The sequence below is a fragment of the Gymnogyps californianus genome, chromosome 3, assembly GCF_018139145.2.
Source record: "Gymnogyps californianus isolate 813 chromosome 3, ASM1813914v2, whole genome shotgun sequence".
NCBI classification, from domain to species: Eukaryota; Metazoa; Chordata; class Aves; order Accipitriformes; family Cathartidae; genus Gymnogyps; species Gymnogyps californianus.
In genome coordinates, this window is record NC_059473.1 from 61,116,418 (window position 1) to 61,133,563 (window position 17,146).

The 17,146-nt window shown below is 39.4% G+C and overlaps 1 protein-coding gene across 1 annotated transcript in view; it reads right to left on the minus strand.

The window, feature by feature from the left end:
• Window positions 1–4,044: 4,044 nt before the first annotated feature.
• Window positions 4,045–17,146, minus strand: part of ADGRG6 (adhesion G protein-coupled receptor G6) — a 115,424-nt gene continuing 102,322 nt past the window's right edge. Inside the window, 3 exon segments of the mRNA XM_050894553.1 lie at window positions 4,045–7,105; window positions 11,758–11,910; window positions 14,299–14,400. Coding sequence (XP_050750510.1) covers window positions 6,927–7,105; window positions 11,758–11,910; window positions 14,299–14,400 — 434 coding nt within the window. The 3' untranslated portion in view covers window positions 4,045–6,926.

The window sequence follows — 17,146 nt, forward strand, 5'->3', positions numbered from 1 at the left end:
GAGTTACCACCATCTCTAGGCAACACCAAAGAAACGGTGAAGAAGCCATCCATGGGTTGAGGTCCAGCTAGGCTGTTGGAGCTGCATCCCCTCGAGCTGCCCTCTCTGCAGAGCTGAGCCTGGGCCCGTCCCACATCGAGTTGTTACAAACACACACAAAACTCCTCTGAGAGCTCTTCGAGTTGCACTTTGCATGGGAAACCACAGTATTTCAGCCCCTGTCCTCCAGTGCCCCTGCAAAGCTTTCTAAGTGCTGGTTTCCCATGCTCGCCCTACTTTCTTGAGCAACCTCACTGTCCTAAACTGTCAACTGCAGCTCCGTGATCTGGGTAGTGTTGTCAGCATCTGCATAATGCCCAGCTCACCCCGTCCCTTGGGTAATTCTAGAAAATGGTCACATCTGAGGAACGAGACATTTGCAGCCAGACTGAGAGGCATGCCAGCACGTCTTGCTTTCCTGGGAAGTGAGTGTTGGTTGTAGGGAGCACAGAGAAACGGCGGGGAACTCACGCTGGCTCCTGCCTTGCGCAGAGCTGTGCTTGTCTAGGTTCACTGAGAGATGATGTGCCAGTAACACAGCTGTGCCGTGACTCTGAACTTGTGCAACACCAACACCAGAAGTGTTTTGGCGAAGTGATGGTGTCATGACGTCTGTCATACTGGTCTTGTGCCCCGCTCTGTACACCAAGTTCTGACTGTTCCTGGGCCTCCCTTCTCACTGCTCCTTCTTCCCACGGCCAGGGCAGCCATGCCTATGGGCTCTCTCCAAAAAAAGGTGAGGCTAAAGCAGATCATGTCCTTCTCTGCCTTCCCCACCCCATCTGCTCCAGACCACCCCTCTCCCCTTAGCTTGGTGCCAGCTTGGTGCTGGTGCAGGTGTGGGGTGAGAGGGACGTGCCAGTGAGACTCCTGGGACAAGTACAGATGGGAGGATTCAAACGGTCTCAGATTTTTTTTCCCTGAAGATCTTGCCAGAATTGCAGATGACACATTTCAGTTTCAACACGGTGCCATTTTCCAATGGAGCAGCTTTCTGGTCAGCCCTGCCCCATGACAGAGCGGCCTTGGGGGCAGCTGTACAGCTGAGCATGTAGCCGAGCAGTTCTGCACCTTGCTTGAGCTGACCTGGTAATACGTGCCATGGGGAAAAGAGTATGTGGAGCAGAGGACGCAGCTGAGACCACATCTGTCCCTATGCTGTCGAGGGAAAAACTGGTAGGGAGGTATGGGCCTGTGTGCCGCTGTCAACAGAGGGCTGCTGTTTTTTTTTCCCTCCCTGGACAATTATGCGTACAGTGAATTTCTGAGTCACAGGATGGCAGCCCAGCAGATCAAATAATTTGCCCAGTACTGGAATAAGCTAGTGTGCAAGGCTGAAATGGTGAGCTGGCTCTGCTCAGCTGACAGCAGCGTAGCAGTTGCTAATTCCATTGCATCCCCTCAGAGCAAAAAAGAAGAAAATGTAGCAACCAGCAAGAGAAAATACAGACTCTGTGTTGCTCTTTCCACTAAATATGCCCAAATGCAGGCAGACAGCTCTCTCCCCTCACTTCCCCAAATGCAGAGTGTTGGCTTTATCCGGTGATGTAACAGATTGCTAAATAATAGACAAACCTCATATGAACTCTCCTACTTATCTCTGCGCCGGTGCTTACATGTGGAAGAATCTTGTTGCATTTTTCACTCGATTTTAACGGCTTTATAACTAGCAATATGCCACTGCCCTCTGCTGGAAAAACACAAGCAGTCATGCCAGGTGAGTGGAAAAGAAAACCAGAGTGGAATTTTGTAAATGCATAATATTATTGCATTTACTGCACTTGGAAGTGGAGCACTGTGAAATGCAGCACGACAGGGACAGTGGGAGCCCTCCTCCCATCGGGCAGAGCAGGATGCACTCCCCTGCCACGGCCCTCTTCTTCCCTTGCTTCAGTGGGCTCCCAGGATGGGAAAAACCTGGCAGTGGAAGGAAACATCAGACCAGAGTTATCATCATTCACTCTTTCCCCTACACTTCACATACGAAATACAGCTGGGATTTTTGAGAACTCTTTTCTATCTAAAGCTATGTTTTTTGAGAACTCTTACTAGAATAGTCTGGATACAAAGTGCCCAGTGTAGGATATCTGGTACATGCTAAAGATTCAAGCTGCCATTTATTTTGTCGGGTAGGTCATTCAACGCACCTCAAGAAAACCACATCATTCAAACTGCTGTCAGATGGCTGTAGTTTTACAATCCATATGGACATCACCACAATGTGCACTCCTCATGAGTACCAAATCTGGGCTTAATCTAAGACCAACAGCAGCATTGGCTTTGAGCAAGCAGACGTATCTGAGGAAGGACTATCTTTCCAGAAAAGGTTTCCATGAGATTTATTAGCTATTTCTGGTGCGGTACTTGAACCTTACCAGACTGATTTCTCATCATGAGGGGCATTAGGTTCCTCCTGAACTACAGAGATATTATTGCTAGGTTAGTCTCCAAGCATGGAAATACTGGAGTTGCTGCCTTGAAGAACCATGGTAGATCTTCAGCATAAAGCTGGAGGGTCAAAAATATTAGTTTTAATTGCACAAATTAAGGTGCACAAACAGCCATGGTGGTGTGTTTCACCTACTCCAATGGCCTGCCTCCATCGCTGGACAGGGTGACGTATCCTGGGGAAGGGGCAAGAAATCATGTAGAAAGTGTAAGAAGATGCAGCAGGCCTTGCCAGCTAGCCTTTCCCTTCCCCTTCTTTCCCTTTCAGTTTCCCTTTCTCTTCTGTCTTTCTCCTTTCCCTTTCCTAGCACTGCAGCAAATGACTGTCCTGAGGATGGGAGTGCCACGATGGGGCCAGGAGATCTGAAAATTAAATGGACCGAGTAACCAAAGACGGGCTAAGCGAGGGTGAAGGGGAAAGCCTCCTTAGCATAGCAGCAGCTGGAGCACTGGGCATGAAACGGCTGCTCCACAGACTGGTTTGCATGACTGGTTTCCCTGACATGAACTTCTAAGCCCTTTGCCTAATTTGCTGACCCATATATGGTTTTACGTCTTTATATATAATAAATGCATAACAACTTTTTATAATGGCTCCATGAATGACACACTGCTGCCCTGTAACTCGGTAGCTGTCCCTGTGGTTACATAGATGTGTCTGATTATAGATCAGCCTTTCAAAAGTAATAAAATGAAGTGGCATTTTATGTAACTCAATGGGTTACAGTAGGAAGCTGTTAACAGTAGAGGATTAAAATAAAATTGTTCTTGATATTTAAAAAGTGATGAAACGAGGAGAAAAATAAATCCACCCCCAAACGCTGCAAATCACTCCGTACAAGTTTGGCATCTGCCAAGATCCTACTTGGAAAAAAAAACTGGACTCCTTCCCTCAGAGGGTCCTCCCACACTGTTCAAGGCATAAAGCTCGAGGGTAGTGTTCACTGTCCACAGACACACATGGACAGACCGTCCACAGGCACACCCAGCATCCTCATTAATAAATGCCACTTATCACATGGGGTTTTTTTGATTGCTTTCTAAAAAATATTACCACTAAATCTTCGTATTCTGTGCATTTTCTGTGACGAGACTTAAATACAGGGGAGCCGATCTGACACATTTCAGCAGGTTTCCCTGTTCTTTAAAGGTAAACATTTAAAGGTAGGCCATTAGTGTGTTACATTCAATGTTTATATATTACTGTGTGTTAATGAAGTGATTGGCTGACTAAAATATCTCAATAGTGATCAGTAAAAGTATGATTACAAGTTGAATCAAGTTATTGATAATGAGGGACTACATTCAGCTGGAAAGAAACATATGAATAGAAATAACTCCTGAGTTTTGGATTATTCATTTGTATTACTTCTAAAAGATCATCCCAGCATATTGCCCGTTGCCTTGATTTTCCTTTCATTTCTATGACATGACTGCTACCATAAATAAATGAACTTGCATAACTTTCAGATCATTCACGGGATGTGGCACTGAGTAAATCACGAAACGGAAAAGCATATTCTGCAAAATGCATTCCTCTGATGAGACAGAGTTAGTCTTGCACATTTATTTCCAACATTTTGGCTAGGCATGTACCTGTCTCACATACTTAATAAACACAAGATTATTTTCCAGAATTCCACTGAGTAATTTTTGCCATTAAACACTAAAAAAAAAATAAAATCAACCATTCACTATTAAAAGACTTTAATTATTTGGAACACTAACATCAAGACTGTTTACTTGAAAATGTTTCTTTCCACTTTAGTCCATCTTCAAACCTGTTACACTATATTCCACTGACTAGTATTACAAATTACACTGACATGTTTCCTCATACTTGTAAAAGATAGAACTACAGTAAATTGTTTCACAAGATGTTTGGAAAAAAACATATATAAAATTATTCTTTCTCTCTTCTTCTATGATGAAGCAGAAGCTTAGTTTTAAAGTAACAAGAACAGTCATTATAAAGCTAAATATATTTGACATATTTAACCTCACAAATAAATAAATATATACAAGGGAGGTTACAGCATGTCAACTACAAAGTAGAAGCTTTACATTGTAGAGTTGAGAGCATTCAAGAGCATGTAACTGACACAGACAGTTTAAGATTACTACATGGTAGTAAAAAAAAGAAAAAAATCTTAATTCAGCAAAAATATAGGTAGCTGTACATTAAACTGATAGTTAGGTTACAGCTCAGCTTCAGTCAGGATACTGTGTTTGCTTTTTATTTATATTTTACTAATCTATTATGTTTTATTGATTCCTCATTTTTTCAGGAATGTTTGGTTTTCCTTCTCTTGATTTCTGAACGCCTTAATCAGGTAGAAATCTCACAGTAAGCTGCTATGTGAACACTATTATCTACAGTAGTTAAGCAAGTGGGATGATAAAATATAAGTTCAGTAAATGCTTGTACATAATCTCTCCCTAAATTATTTTCCTTATCAAAGATATCTGACAACACTCATCCCTGTTAATAATTACATTTTAAGTGAATCGGGTTGACTTTCATTCATACCACCACGTAAGTATTTGCAGTTACGAGACTGAGGTTTCGTTAAGGTCCGTGTAGCGACAGCAGTGTTTCTGGACAGAATACCGTCAGGACATCCTCCTTCCACCAGGTGCTTGCAGCCAGGGAAAATACGCCATTTGTGCAGTCACAGCATTAAATGATCTCTGCACGCAAAAGCGCGTGCAAAGAGCAAAGAAAGGCACAAATCCACATCCCTAATCACTGAACATCCACCTGCTCGGCAACTGAAAAATCTCAGCGCAACTTCCTGGTCACCTTCTAAATACAATTAATTAAATATTTGGCTAAAAATATTTTGGTTTAAAAAAGCGCCTTTTTTAAAATGAAAATTTCCATTAGGAGACATTCTCCTCTGAAAACAGTATTTGAAAATACCTTCGATGTTTTGGCCCATGCCTTCAGCGACACGTGCAGTTATAATTTTTATAAAACCTGTCATAGGACGATACATGCTTCGTGAGGAAAGATGCACTTTTGGCAGTCATGGCCACATGCTGATGTGTCACACATTTATAGAGATTAAAACAAGTAAGCATTCTATGCTCTTGTCTGTTCTCTGCACACACACACAACTCCGTGTCGTTATGCACACAGGATAGCAATGCGAAATTCCCTAATGTTGCCTGGACACTGTTTAAACTCTGTGCCTCCAACAACCTCAATTAAGTCAACCAACGGGGGGGCAGGAGAGGGATACTGATACTGATAACGTTATGTGCCCAGAAAGACGTTATTTATTTATTACTGGTAAATGTATTCCAGGTTATTCTAATGTTGCAATGCCATCTGATGGAGTTATCTATACATGCAGTATATCTGAAGTACAGAGACTGGGTTTACAAAGTATTCATCTTGTAGTTAAATACTTAAAAAGTTTTAGCACCGTTCATTGTTCTAAGATTGTCTGTGGTACACATTCTGGTTTCCTCTGTCATATTTACTGTGTGCATTATTATAAAAATATGTGTGGAGAGAGATCTAGGTATATATTTATACATCTATATATAGTTGAATGTCTTCTACTTTGTTTAGTGAAAAAGAACATTAAACATAGAATTGTGATGGGAGATGCCGCGTTTCATACATACCAATCAATAAATGTTGAAACGTGACTTTGTTTAGACTTTGGATTTACCTGTGTACTTATTCTGCACAGATGCAAATGATACGTAGGACTGTGTTTCCATACATATCAATGGGCTTAAAATTTGCAAGGGTTACTAGCAACCTGCATGCCCTTCTCAGCCAGCACATCTATGTAATAAGTGTGTTTCTATGTACATGGATACAAAATAGCCTGAATTTACAGCACATACTGTTTTGGTAAGCAAGATTTGCATGATTAGGTCTTTTTAGTCAAAAATGGTTTAAAATAACCCTTGAACACTGTTGTTAGGGTTCTACTCACGAATAAAGAACAGACAGCACTAGACAGTCGAGAAGCAAGAATCTAACAAGTGTCGTAGGGGAAATCCATATTTTTCAAAAGAAAAAGACCATCAGTAAACTGTTCAATAAGCTTGCCTGTACTGCGTGACATGTCTGCTATTTTCTCCAGGAGTCAAGACTTGCTTCTGTTTGGACTATATAATTTAGTTAGGCTTGTGGCTCTTCAGTCTCAAAAAATATTTACATAGGATTACAATTAGCTGTCCAGGCATCATGTTGGCTGGCACACATTGAAAAACAGCTCAATACCATGGTGGAAAATTGTCTTTTTCCACAACAGTAAAATGGTAGAGAAATCAGTCCTCAAGTAGAAGCTGTTAACAGGAGAACATTATAAACTGGGAAAAAATAACTAAACAGGTCACATTCTACAACATCCAGTATTCTCAATTCCAGGCAGACTTTTTGTCTTCCTTTGGCTTAAAAAGATTCAGAAGCCCAGTTAGAACTTTGTGCTGTGACTAAATGTGTCAGACATGATGATATTTTTATAGAAGTTGTCAGAGTGAGGATTGCAGTATCCCTTGACCTTGTCAATAACCTGGTGGACAGGGATGATTGATGTCTGTTCTCCATCCTCTTGGGCAAATTTTGAAGATGGCTTGTCAAGAAAAACATTCTCTAGGAAGAGGAAAAAGCAACAACAAGAGGTTAGGGCTTCTTAAGCAAACTCACAGTTTAAGAGGTGTGTCACTCCCACAAAGATATGCCTTCAATTGCCACTACTGCTGAATGAAATTACTGCCCTAAAAGCCAGCAAACAACTTTTTGGCTTGGCATTGCTTCTTCTAAATTCTTTTGAGATGCCTGGTTTTGTGGGCAGACCTCTCAGGTCTCTCCTGAAATTATCCACTATTCTTTTGCCTAAAGTGTAACTGACTCCTACAACCTTTTAATATATTAATTTACTGTTGATGCTTTGAATCTTACAAACTAAAAACATTTCAATAGCACTGGAATAGGGGTGACCTCCATAACATCTGGTAAATAACATCTCCACATAATAAAGTAGTGGAAAATGACAGTGAACGGATTTAATTATTTCAACAGTGGAGGTTTTAAGCTATGCACAGAAATAACGTACTCTGTGCAGAATTTAGTAGAAGATGACTTGCATCTTAAAGCAGATAACCAGAGCCAAAACTGGCCGAAATTTTTTGCTTGCCTAGTGTCACTTTGTTTTTTCCATAATGCGGAGGGTACTGACTGAACAACTGTGGGGAGGAAAAGATGCAGAAAACTCGCATCCCTTCAGAGTTCACGTGCTATGAGCCAAGGGTGGAGCTGAAGAGAAAAAGGAGCAAGGCAATTCCCAGCCGGGGTGGGAAACTCTGCTTCAGCGGCTAACACTATTGCTGTTCGGAGAACGGTCAGTAGGTAGAGCTCACGTAGTGAGCAATGAGAAGGAGAGAGCCTGTATCTCATTCTCTCAAGTACATTGTTCTAATGAGCTTTCTTATCTCTTCCACTGTAGTGAATAAAGCCGGAATTAATTCTCTTAACCCAGGCAATGTTTGGACCATAGCAAGCCGACAATAAGATGGAGTATCCTGTGAAGCAATGCTTTCTACAAGGGACATTTTTGATAGCTGTTTACAAGACCTTGGTGAAATCACCTTCAACAATTTCTTGGTAAAGGATCATTTGAGGATCTAGCATATTACTTAAACTATGATTTCATACAAAACTTTTTTCTTATAAATTAACTAAAAATAAACGGAAAAGTAACCCGCCCGTGCAGAAGTCATGATATGAAGCCATAAAAGAGTATAAAGTGTTGCAAAGGAGAAATGGATTGCAGACTGAGAAATCAAAACAGTTTCACTCATGAAAAAAGAAACAGGCATGTTCAGGCATATCAGGATGATTTCTTCAAAGCACGCAAGAATGTCCATTAATTGCAGCAAATAACTCCATGTCCAACAGCAAACTGCTGAGTACTGTGTGCCTTTCAAATGTATGTATTTACTAGCCAATGGTACTACATTTTGAAGTTTTTCTACATATTGAATATCTTATTACAAAGATGAAAAGTTAATTCTCAGTCTTTAGGGAAAGTTTTCGAAATTCCTTGCAAATATGTACACTTTTTTTCACAAGGCATCATTACATTGTTAAATACCAGCCATTTCCTCATGAAATTTGTATGCACAGGAATTATGAAAGGCCTTTGAAACCAGCAGGGCCCTCTTTTTTTTTTTAGCTCAACAGGCTTCACACCTAAGTACATGGTTAAAATCCTGTATCACTGAAGTAAATGGGAGTTGTACCACCGAATTCTCTGCAGAAATAATCTTAACTTCTAATTCACGGAAGTGTTACATATGGTATTTAAGTACTATCTACAACAAGTTTGTTTCAGACTCGTAGACAGCAGGGCCACAAGATGCTGAAGTGATTTCTTTCATCCACCCCGTAGGGTCCACCCAATATTCGGTCCCAATCGGTGCATCCTGCATTCAACCAGCAGTTCACAGCACGGCTTTCAGGCATATATAGTTTGTCATTCAGAGTTGTTTTGGGTGTGACTGGATATGAAAAAACAATGGCTAGAAGACTAATTCCATAATGGCCATAGACCAAATAGAAATACAGTATCTTAAAATTCCTGTAATAACTTTTAAAAATACTAAAAAATTTTCTAGGACTCAATCAGATTGTTTTTGCTCTTTAATATATGTGTTGTGTATGGGTGTTTCAACTTATTCTCCTTTCCCCAGACTACTGTACACAGGCATTAATGTCAGGACATGGTCTGTTTTCTAAAATGGTACCTTCCAAATGCTTCATGCCCCATGCAGAGTGCAGACACCCAGAGTTTGAAGCACACTTATCCTTTGATTCAGCATCAATGGCACAAGATGGAATAGTGAGAAACAAGCAGCGCTTCTGATTAGCAAAGTCCTTTGTGTCAATGAGGACATCATGCAAGTGGCATCCCTCCACCCTGTTCAAACCATGCATTCAACAAAAGCAATTCTCACTTTACCTGTAATGCTCCACCACTGATGAGGAAAGGGCCTTAGAAGACATTATCTATACCACAAACACATGAATGCTTGTGTCAATTCCAGGGAGCACATTATAACCATATCAACAAGAGTTGCCAAGACATGTAGCTATTACATTATTTGCCTGCAACTTAGCTAAGACATCAAACTGAGAAGTTTAGCTGTATTAAAAATCAGAATCTTAATGTTATTTTCTATTATTTTAACACGTGAGGAGATATGTCCATATTTAGAAACCTAATGTTAGCAAAAATTCCTTTAGAGTATCGCAATAAAATGTGTATTTTCAGAGGTCAAAGCAAAATGTATTAAAATTTTAAAAATATAGAGAAAACTGTGGTATTCCCTTAATGTCCAATAAACCATCACATTACCAACTATGATTACATTACCAACTGCCATCCCTTTTAGGAAATAATTTATGCATGGGATTAAGCTCACCACTTTTGAAGAAAGTACATGAGCATGTTCCTAACTGCAAGTTTCTTTTAACTTATTTCTTATCTGGAACTGTTTTATTGTTTTGCTTCAAGAACACATTGCAAAAACTCCAGCACTAAGTCTCTCTAATTGTCAGACTGATAAAAAGCCCTGAGTCCAACAAAACATTTAAGCATATTTTTATCATTAATCCCAATACCAAGGTTCTAAAGGTTGATCTGCCACGAGTACAAATGGGAATTCTCTATCTGCAGAATGGAGAATGCTCTGCAGCGGAAAGGGCACGATGCTCTCCTCCTCTACTATTAAATTAATAGTAGCACTGTGATCGGTGGACATTATAGACACTGTTCGTGGAAGACTGCTGACAGAAGCGTCCCTTCACAGGAGAGAGAGCTCAAGACAGCTTGCTCAGGGCAGCTGGGTGCATGGCACATCAAACCTGAGATGGCAGCAGGGACAGGCACCCTGGTGAGGCAGGCACCAGCTGTGTGGTCCCAGCACAGCTGTGAATGGCAGTCCTGAGAGCAAGCTCAGGTACACTGGGGAATTTCTATGGCACCGCTCATTTTTACTGTATTCAAAGCAAATGTACTTCATGTACTTTCTCGATAACCAAAAAAGATTTACACTCTTAAAACACCTGATGCACAGCCCCTCATGCTAATGGATGCACTGAATATTGGTTAGTGAGAAAATATGTAAAAAGTGGATTTCTAGACAAAAATTGTGTGCCTAACTGAACCAGGTAATGATCATCAATAAAAAAAGGAAAGTATTTCCTGGAAACTATGCCACATATCAAGAAAGGAGACTGTACCATCATAAATGAGACATTGGGGACTTCTGAAAATAATTTATACTTAAGAAACAATGTAACTTTCCTTCCAGTAAAATCATATATTTCATATCTAAACATTACTTCTAACAAATATTTTAAAGCAAGTAAACACATCTTTGGGTTAAATATGTGCACAGATTTTATTTCCACTATGTTTTAGAAGAGGATTCTGTGATAATGTTATGTGACTTTACACAGGACAAAACCACGACTTCACAAAAACCCAGTAAAAAAAAATCTGAACTATTTAAGTGATTTTCTGAAATATTCTCTCAGACATAAGCAGACTTGCAAATCATTCTGGTTCCTCTCTTTCTTTGCTCCTTTAAAGTGTACTTAAAATGAGCACATTTTTGCAGCATGAGTGGAATACAGATGATGCCTTTTGTTACATATACCATTGACATCTAAATAAATAAGTAGTAGATATGGCATGCTATTTGCAGAAGGGAAAGACAATGCATACTCTGGGAACACAGTATCCATTTCCAAGTAGCCTCCATTTGTCACTTTACCCATAAATGTGTTACAGTTAAATGGAAGGAGTTTGACCAAGTGAATCAGCTGTGGACTTGGACTCAGAAGACTTGATTCCTATTTCCAGCTGTGCCGCTAGCTTTCACGTTACCTTGGGTGATGAACGTCATCTCTCTGTGCTTTGGCTACCCTGTGTTTGCAATGGGATAATAAGACTTACCTTCTTTTAGCCAAAAAGGTGAAAGTGATATAGAAAAAGCAAGATTTGCTTTCGTCATGCCTACTTTGTTTAGTATGGGAACATACCGAGATGAGAACTACATATTGGATGTATTGTATATTAGGTTAAGATTCTCATTAAACAGTAACATATATTTTAAAAATACTGAAACTATACAAATTGGTGAAATTTTCTCACATTAACCTTTGGGTAGAAATCCCTCCTGCACCTTTAACATGAAACTACATATTCACAGATGCACTGTTACAGTGCAAGAACTCACCTGTATGGCTGTTTCGTTTGCAATATGTATTCGTTGTAGATTTTGATTTGGCAGTTAAGTAGGTTGAATTGGAGCCGATGGAACTAGAGGATAAGGATTTCCCAAGATTATCAGAACTCTTCTTTATAATATTGGTTGCTGTTTTGCTCCAATCTAAAAATGATTGAAAAGTTTTACATAAATAATTACCATAGGTACTAAATGCCTATTTAGTTAATTATGAACATTTCAAGTATCAGATGCATTTCTTAACGTTGCTTATAACAAACAGCCTATCCTTTTCCTGTTAGGTAGCCTCTTTGGTTCTTAAGAAATACATGAATTATTCCAACTTGATTTACTTTGCTGCTTACTACAGTAGTTAAAATTGGTGGCTCTAACACTCTAACAATTATTTGGCTGGATGGCAGAACTGTAAGTAAGACCCAGCTTTCCAGGATGCAGGGGAGCAGTGAAGCTCTGTAGCAGTGTACAGATGCCGAAGTTTCATGACCTGAAGAGAGAAAACCAAAGGGATAGATAGGAAAGGGATGGATAGGAGCATTTACAGTGGTCTTATCGTTTGAGGGCTTGATCTGCTGAGGCAGAAACTACATACTAGCGGATTTGCACTTATTGTTATAGGATTTAGCACATTGGTGCACTATTAATAACAATGAATAACAATCGTTATTCACTAGTTCACATTTGAAGAGTTTTGTCTGAACCATTAACATGATAGGCTCTTATACTGGAACAGCTTCCAAAATTAAATTAAAGAACTAATACCAATAAACTTATTGAGGAAAACTGACACTGAAAAACTCATCACAAGTGTCCCAATACCAGTAGAATAAACGCATCTAACTACTTTTGTATCATATACTTGCAGGTAGGTACAGGTAGTTTCACACTTTAGTCTTGCTGCTGTTATTCACTGTATTGCCACGAAATTCACAAAATGGAAGAGAAGTCCAAACCAAAGACACATGGGCCACTTTAGCCTTGATCAAGACAAATATTTTATCCTAAATCATTGCTATAGGGTATAGGTTACTATTTCTCTGGTCTAGCTATGGCAGTGTTGCAAGGCTTTGGTTTGTTTGTTTCTTTGCTTTATCATAGCATGCCCTAAAGTACGCTTTAATCAGATAGGTATGCAAGCTCACATTTGGCTTATATTTCACTGTTCTGCCTGAAAACCGTGTCAGGTTCATGGAGAATAAAACCAGCCAGTGGGGATGGACTGGTTAATGCTAGGCGTAATGACAGCACATTAACTATACCACTGAAGTACTCAAATCTTTCAGGTTTTTATTTCTATCATACCCACAAGCTGCCCAACAGCAGCATAAAAATCTGGAAATAATTTGATCCATCTGTGTTTTCCAGTTCAGGAGTTACAGCATGAACCACACGGAAACTGAACACATGAAACAATCTGGATGCCTGATCAGAATGACTCTGCTTTTCCTAATTTGTATTAACTCTTTGAAATCACGAATCAGGTTTTCTTACTACAAAGTGAAAGCATAAATGTTTTATAGTGTACAACGAGAACGCACTCCCTAAACAAAACAGAGCAAGACAAAGCAAAAGTCTTGATGGCAAAGCAGTTAATTAAAACCTTGAAACAAACCTTGGATGCCAAGAGAGAAAGGACACAAGGGTATTTGGAGCACTGTTATTATCCAGGATAGACTGCCTTACCTTACTAGGCAATGAGCTTATGCCACCTTACATCAACTGTAGATTTCAACCCTGGTCATTGAGCAAGAACCACATGAGCAAGAATTATATGGTCCAAAATCATCACACCACACAGAAAAGCAAGATCCAGTTGCCTAAACACAAGAGTCTAATGCCATCTGAGATGGCCAAAGGTGCAGGAGACTGTAAAAGCAGTGTCCCAAGTGTCGCACTTTTAAGTGTCCAAACCAACTGCTCCCCTTTCTCTCTGAGAGTTGCTGAGAGTTGCAGATAAAGATGAACTTCAATTCTGGAACCTAATCGGGCTTCTGCTAAAGGAATTTCCTATGTTTTTCAGTCTCAAATGGTCTCTCTGAATTATATGGTGAAGGACAGGACAGTTCGAAAAGGCAAGGATAAAAGCAAAAGAAGTCAGAGTATTTCTGTCTGCCTTTTAAGAATTGCTCTTACGTCAACCTAACAGTCCTCACAATTCGGTCAACATATTGTAATGTAGGAGAAAAGGAATAAGATCGGCTTTTGAATGACAGAGTTTGAATCTCTGGATCTTTATTTAATTTTTTTTTTTTCAGGGTCCAAAGGGCTTTCCAAAACCATGCTTATAGCACTACAAAATTTACCAGCTGCCTTCAGTGGAAAACTGAAAGAGAAGACTTGAGAATTTTTATGAAGTGATATCTGAAAAGTCCCTTGGCAATTGTTAGTAGTGAAGTGACAGCCTATGATTAATATATTTTTCCACAATCTCTGGCTTACATTGTATTATATTAAAAAATAACATAGCAAGCTGTTCACCTGGACTTTTATGGACTACTGCAGCACCTAAGGAGAGGAGCTGTGAATTGCTTTTACCTGAATTATCTGCCAGTCGGAATCTGCCACAACAGAGATGTCTCCTCCATTGTTTCTGCACATTTTCTTTCATAGCACAATGGAATACAAATATAAACAAACCTGTGACAAAAGCAAATAAACAGAAAATGAAGCATAAATAGATAAACAGATTAACTAAAGTCTGCTAACAAAAGATTATGAAGTACAAGCAAAGGAAAATAACCTTAAATTTTGTTATTGTCATCTATGGCTCATTTAAGAGGTATGGAAAGAAATTAAAGCTTTCCCATCCTCTAGCTGCTATGTAAGTGTCTAGGATATCAGAAGAGAGAACAGGACCCTTTTTGTTGACACTGTTCATTTAGATCCAGCTCAGTATGGATCTTTTAATTATTTTTTTTGGCTTAAAGGAAAATAATTAAAAGGTTTTGTCTTTGAATCAAATTAATATTTTGCACCCAACATGACTGCAAGAGCCAGATTGCAAAGTAAATACAGACACTATTGTATTAGCAAGGAGATATTTTATCTCCTCCTGTTCCATATCCACAGAACTGTGGGCTGTGTTCTTTTGAAACCAGAAGTCTTGTAATTGGCACTAAAGAGTGCCCTGAAAAAGCACACTTGGATTTATGTGCATCACATGCACGTACTTGAAATGATTATGAAAATGGTAAGAATATGTTCACAAGTACTAATTAGGTGTCCAGCTACTTACTTCTGAAGAAAATTACCTGGTTTGTGCATGCAATCACAATAAATGTGTTTAAGAATGTTTTTGTAGAGTTCTTTTTTCTCATGCAATTGTATAATCGTTATTTTCAAGACAGAAGATAAGCATCTACCATGTGGTAAAGAAGGTCTTAACTGGGCGTATGGTATGATTTCATCATTCTACAGAGATATTTTGGAGCTAAATATAGAAGCTGGAAATCTCATACGCTCCTGGCTCTTCCCAGGCAGGCACTGGCTGTGGAATCTTCCGTCGTTCTCCAGCTTGGCCTGTTCTTGTTTTACTCTTATTCTCTGGGAGAAAGCCAACCTGAGGGCTGAACACCTGATGGCAAAATGTTACTGCCAAATCCCTCACGATTATATCTTAAACATGAATAAATGCTGCATAATGTGGGCAAATGTGGTTAAGTGCCATCCTCTAAAATTGTTCCTTTATGATCATCATGAATAGTTCCGTATACTAATGCCTACTATGTTTCAGCTAGTAGAGCACAATGGCAGGGTATAGCTTGGAAAAAAATGCTCTGGAGCATAAAATTATCCTCTCTCTTCCAAAGTGCTGAGGTCTAATTTTGCATGAATGCATGTCATTGAACTGGACTTGTATTTGCTTGTAGCCATCAGGCCAGGCTGAGACCACTGGGATCAGTTAACTTTAGGTAAAGGTTGTGTCATGAAACACATTTTTTGCAAAATTTTTCAAGAGCTGATGAGGAAAAAAAAGAAAAAGCACAATTTAAGAAAGGTAAACATACCTTAATGCATCCCATATGCAAGCTCTGTTGCATTATGGTTACTGTGTTTGTGTTTAGTAAAATAATTCTCTGTGTGATTTGTTTTAAGCACAGAGTAATTCCAATGCAATCACTAGCAGCTCTTACAGGCTTAGAGATATGCGGTTGTTTGTGGCCCGAAGTGCCTCTTAGGACTTCTGCACAGCTACAAACTTACTGAATTGATGCTTAATTAAATTGTGGTGAACGTTTGGAACATTCTGAATGGTTAAAAAAGAAAATGTGTATGTCTATAGTAATACAAAACGAATGTATTGCATTAAGTACTTTGCCTTTGCCCTGTCTGGGCTTGGTCTCTGAAATTTTTTTCTCTGTATTTCATTATTCATTAAGTTTACAATGTGCTTTAGTAATACAGCTTTGGTTTTGTTTCCCAGAGCCAAATCAGACCCTAGGCTTGGCTCTAGCTTGGCTCTGACTTGAAAGTATTTGGCTTGCCCAGGCATATATATAAAATGAGCAGCCAAAAAAGAGATGTTCCCAGATTTTTTACTCTGAGCGTCAAAGAGAAAAATCATTTCCTACGTAGATGAAATAGCAAAGTACAGTAACACCAGTAGTTGCTGCAATTTACTTTTTCACTGCCAGTGCACAGAAAACTGTTGATGGAGGCTGCTGGTATAGCTTAAAATACTTGTGCAGTTTTCAAAAACTTGAGAGAGAGAATAAACATACTGAGGCCTCGATAATTAAGCTCACGCTAATACTGATGAAAGACTTGCCATACTGAACTGCTTTTTGCTGCTAGGAAATGCTTCCTGATACAAATCCTCATTTTTTCTTTGCTCCATTCCATCCCCTTACTGCTACACGTGCACTGCACCAGTTATATGTGATTTTAAACATCCTCTTCCTTGTTTCTTTAGCTTTGCCTAGCTCTTTCTGACACAGCAATAAGCATTTTCAGATATGGGATTGTTATCTTCCTGTGCTTGATATGACATGCCTGAGCATATACTGTGACATCACTGCTACCACAATCCATGAAAAGCTCATCACTCTTCTTTTTGCATTTACTCCTCAGGTTTTTCAGTTTCATCTTCTGACTTAACTGCCTTCCAAGTATTCGTTTTCCATTGAACAGTGCTATTACCCCACAGAGACTTAAGCAGTGGTCAACCTTGTGTGCACTCTGCACATACAAGCTTAATTGATTGCACTGGAAATTCTGGTTACAGAGAACTTGTTCAATTTGATCCTTGGCATGCTTTTCAGAGTTTTAATCTTTTTTCATGTTCTTCCCATACTTCTAATCTCTCTAGGCCCTTCTGAATTTCTGACACAGACACACTGCAGCAAATACTTCATTATGCTGCTAGGGGAGTATCAGAATCAGT